Here is a 4,100-nt window from a genome sequence, read left to right as displayed (position 1 = left end):
TGTGCAACTTCTGGGTGCCTAAATAAATTCTCCAAACTTGCTTCACATCGAAGTACACAACTCGGCAGTTTGACTTCCAATAAGTGAGTAAATAATTCAGCACTTTAAATGCATTGTTACCTTTTCATCTGAAAACAGGTCAACGCTTTAACCCACCCGGAACTCCTTGCTCCCTTCCTATGTAATGAACACAATTTTCTTCGTCGTCGGTAAGACATATGCTCGGTTGCGACATGTATGATAGTGGTTACTCCTTTTAAGGAGTGAAGCAGAAAAAGCGCGAGGTGTCAGAATATATAACGCTACTCACGCCGGCCATATTCCAGAGGAAACAAAAATGCGAAAAAGCTGGCGTGCGTGCGATTGAGGAACATCACTGCAGGCCAGCCAATTCAGTGCCGAGATTTGTTCATCATAATGAAGCACATTAAGTGTTAGTTGTGATTTTTTTCCGGAATAACACGAAGACAACCGAATGTGGTAGTTTTAGCTTTTCACGTGACAGAAAATAACGCAGAAAATGGCAAAATGAACGTTGTGAATTACCCCTGGTGGGCGGATCGAGGTTGGTCGCAATTAATTCAAAGCCACCCACACCGGGAAAGCGGCTCTTTCATTCTCCCTTCTTCACACTTCCCCATCTATCCCTTTCATCATCCCGCCGTGGTGGCGCAGTGGTTAGGGCGCTCGACAGCCAAGGATGCGGGATCGAATCCCGGCCTCGACGGCCGGTTTTTGATAGAGGCGAAATGCAAGGCGCCCGTGCTATGCGATGGCAGGGTATGTTAAAGAACCCCAGATAATCAAAATTTCCGGAGCCCACCACTATGGCATCTCAGTAAGCCTAAGTCACCTTAAGACGTTAAATTCCATAAACCAACCCAAATCACTTTATTACGGCGCGGATGAGGTGTCCTCTTTGAGCGCAGCGATTGCTAGGAATTTAAAGGATTGATAAGTACTGTACAGCATCACGACACTAACGTAATAACGCCAGCATTCTCCGTTTCAGGGAATACGAAAAGTGACCGCTGACGGAGTTAACGTGACCGGTTGGACCATGGAAGCGTTGCCCCTGACGCGAGCCGAGGAAAAAACATATCTGATGCAATTTCTGGCCAGATACCCAAGAAAGGGTTGCAGAACTGCACCTTGCTTCTTTCATGGCACCTTCGTGTTGCCTGAGGGGCAGCAGCCCTTGGACACCTTCCTGGACCCGTCTAACTACACCAAGGGCGTTGTCTTCGTCAACGGCATCAACGTCGGGCGGTACTGGCCCAAGATTGGGCCTCAAGTGAGGTTGTACGTGCCAGCCGTGTTCTTGTCGCCATACCCCAAAAAGAATAGCCTCGTTGTGATGGAGGTCGATGAATTACCAAAGGAAGGTCAAAGCGGAGTCAGCTTTGTCGGCGAGCCCCTTCTGGACTACGAGAACTAGCGCTTTTTCACCGCGGCGCCTGTGTACCGCTTCAACTTAGCGAGCCTTCTTGAGCGATATTAAACTGCACAGTCTCCTTTACCCGCGCTCAGATCTAGTAAGGGATATGTGATTTCACTAGCGTCGCCTTAGAGGTGAGGAAAACTGTATATGCTCCTTCACACATCCTCGCAGTAAGTATGCCAAATTTTCCGAAACTTCTTGAACAAAACAAGTGGCCTCTGACGTATCAGAAACCTGAGAAGTACATGTTATCAGATCACAGACGTAAAAAATAACGCAACTTGAGAGAAACAAAGATATGCGTCACCTTGAGTTGAGTTCCTCCATGAACATGCTACGTCAAATCTTTCTGGGGAGGGGGGTATTGGAGGTACCGAGATATTGTATTTAGAGATTGTTGCATTGATGATAGCTGTTGCGAGTTTAAGGTATACTGGAATTCGTACGAGGGTAGCGGTGCAGGATAGCGGGTTATTCGCATCCTAAAACGCCCCCCCCCCCCCCCCCCCCCCCACCCCTCAAAGGTCAGGAATGCCAAACTTATTATCGAACATCCAGCTCGCTCGCACTAATAACGAGCGTAAAAAAATGTCAACATCAAGGATCTTACATGTTTTTAAACCTGAGCTGGCGCTCAACTTGCATTAAGGGCTCCAAACTTGCCTTTGAAAGGAAAAATAATAGATGCAATGTTGACAGGAAAGGAGCAGAGTAAGTCAGGGAACAATTTCAAATTAATGACAGGTCTGTTTTGTCTCTGAGCTCCTCCTTTTGAATGTGAAGGTGGCGGAAAGACTAAGAAAAAAGGCGAAACAAAGCGCTGCCTTTTAGATTCGCGGCATCCACATTCCTTATCGATAAACGCGGCAGCTTGACGCCCTACCGGACGCGATGGCGTGGTCGTAACAACCCGCTGCCAAGGGACTCAATCTCCACAGGGTAGTACTTACGCAGATTGAGTCTATTCGCGATTTTCACGACCTAAAGGCCGGAATACATGCGGCGTTTTTTTCCACGATTTTCGCGCGTCGAAAACTGCCGCGCCGACGCGACGCCCAGCTCGAGATACATGGAACGACGAAGCGGCGCGAGCGCCGCCGCGGATATCCCTCGATGCGAAAGCAAATGCAGCAGCTAGCGGAAATAACCGCAGAGCGAGGTACGTGAGAGAAGCGACGCTGTCCCTTGTGGTAAAATCCTGAAAGTGCTCATTCGAATGCTACTGTGCTAAATGTAGAAAGCGTACATAGGTGCGCAAGGATTTGGCTCGCTCGAATGAACGGAGATACTTCGGAATGCCCGCTCGGATACCAGCGGCACGGTTTTCATTTTATTTTTACAAATTTCACTCCAGGGAGCAAACAAACACACAACGATCCGAGAGTAGGTCGTATACTCACAAAAAAGCGACATTCCGTGCTTGATTAAGCGTTTATTTTTACGATAATCACATTTCTGCGACCAAACTGCCCCATACCTCGTCAGCCAAGGCGGCCATGTTGACAGCGGCCGCTCAAACCGGAAATGCCAGCTTTCCGCGCTCCTATTGGCTCGCGTCGACAGTAGTTTCCGGTTCGAGAGGACGCCGCGCCGCCCGCGCGTCAAATATCTGGCAGGGCCAGATCGGTGGCGGCGCGCGTTTTTTCTGACGCGGGCGTCGAGTGCGCGCCGTCGGGCGTAAAACGCCGGTTTGACGCGGCAAAAACGCCCCATGTATTCCGGCCTTAAAGGAGGAGCTTGAATGCTTCCAAAGCTGCAGTATTTTGAAAACGTGCTCCCGAGGGCAGCCCTTATACAGTCGTTTTTAGTGTTCTTAAATCAAAAATAGGAAACAGACAACAAGAAGTCCCAAAACACGCTAAAAACCGCTTACTTTAGTATTTGCATCAAAAAGCACATATTTACGCACTTTATTTTGTTATTTGATGTCTAACCATTATAAAAAACCTTATAAATATATTACAAAGCAGTTTTATCCTTTTAACTACAAACTTTGCACTGCGAATAATTTCACTCTAGGAATATCCCGCCTACCTTATGTAGCCTATAGAAGGTAGCTAGGGTATTTGCCTGAACGTTTTAAATTATTGATGCAAAAGCATTCCTTTCTTTCCTTACTAGAAGTTGCTGACTGTAGGCACATTTGCTCCCCAAAAGACGTCGTGTGCTTCGTCTTGCTTTGCTGTGAACTCTACGCAGGATTCCAACCTTTCTGTCAATGTGCCTATATTTTTGAATAAATTTGTGAACACTTCGTAGTTTGAAGAGATTTTACTTTGCCTTAGAAGACCGGCTCGAATAATTAAGATGACATTCGTCATATCCGTTCACATTGGGTTTACTGCTTTGGTTTAGTAAGGTTTAGTTGACTCAACATGCGTCCAGCGTCTACCTTCTATCAGAGCAGCATTAGCATGGAGAGGGGAAACTTGGCCAGCTCGAAGAAGGGATTTTTCTGTCGGAAGCATCACTGTACTTGTTCACTTCGTTTCGTAATGTGTTCTTCCACAGTTGTTCCAGCTGTCCAGAGTGAGTTTTTCTATTGCGCTGCCCCGCCGGGGTGGCGCAGGGGTTACGGCGCTCGACTACTGTTCCCAAGGACGCGGAATCGAATCCCGGCCTCGGCGGCCGCTTTTCGATGGAGGCGAAAAGCAAGGCG

At 47.8% G+C, this 4,100-nt stretch overlaps 1 protein-coding gene across 1 annotated transcript in view; it reads left to right on the top strand.

Annotated features, from left to right (window-relative positions):
* The window catches only part of LOC146182529 (beta-galactosidase-1-like protein), a 4,506-nt gene extending 3,068 nt beyond the window's left edge, over positions 1–1,438 (top strand). The window contains exon 2 of the mRNA XM_084575968.1: positions 1,013–1,438. Coding sequence (XP_084432094.1) covers positions 1,013–1,438 — 426 coding nt within the window. The remainder of the gene's footprint in view (positions 1–1,012) is intronic.
* The last annotated feature ends 2,662 nt before the right edge of the window (positions 1,439–4,100 follow it).

This window comes from Amblyomma maculatum, chromosome 8, assembly GCF_055883805.1.
Source record: "Amblyomma maculatum isolate TAMU_Amacu chromosome 8, ASM5588380v1, whole genome shotgun sequence".
Lineage (NCBI taxonomy): Eukaryota > Metazoa > Arthropoda > Arachnida > Ixodida > Ixodidae > Amblyomma > Amblyomma maculatum.
The sequence above is the reverse complement of the archived record's forward strand: the minus strand, read 5'-3'. Positions and strand labels throughout refer to the sequence as shown.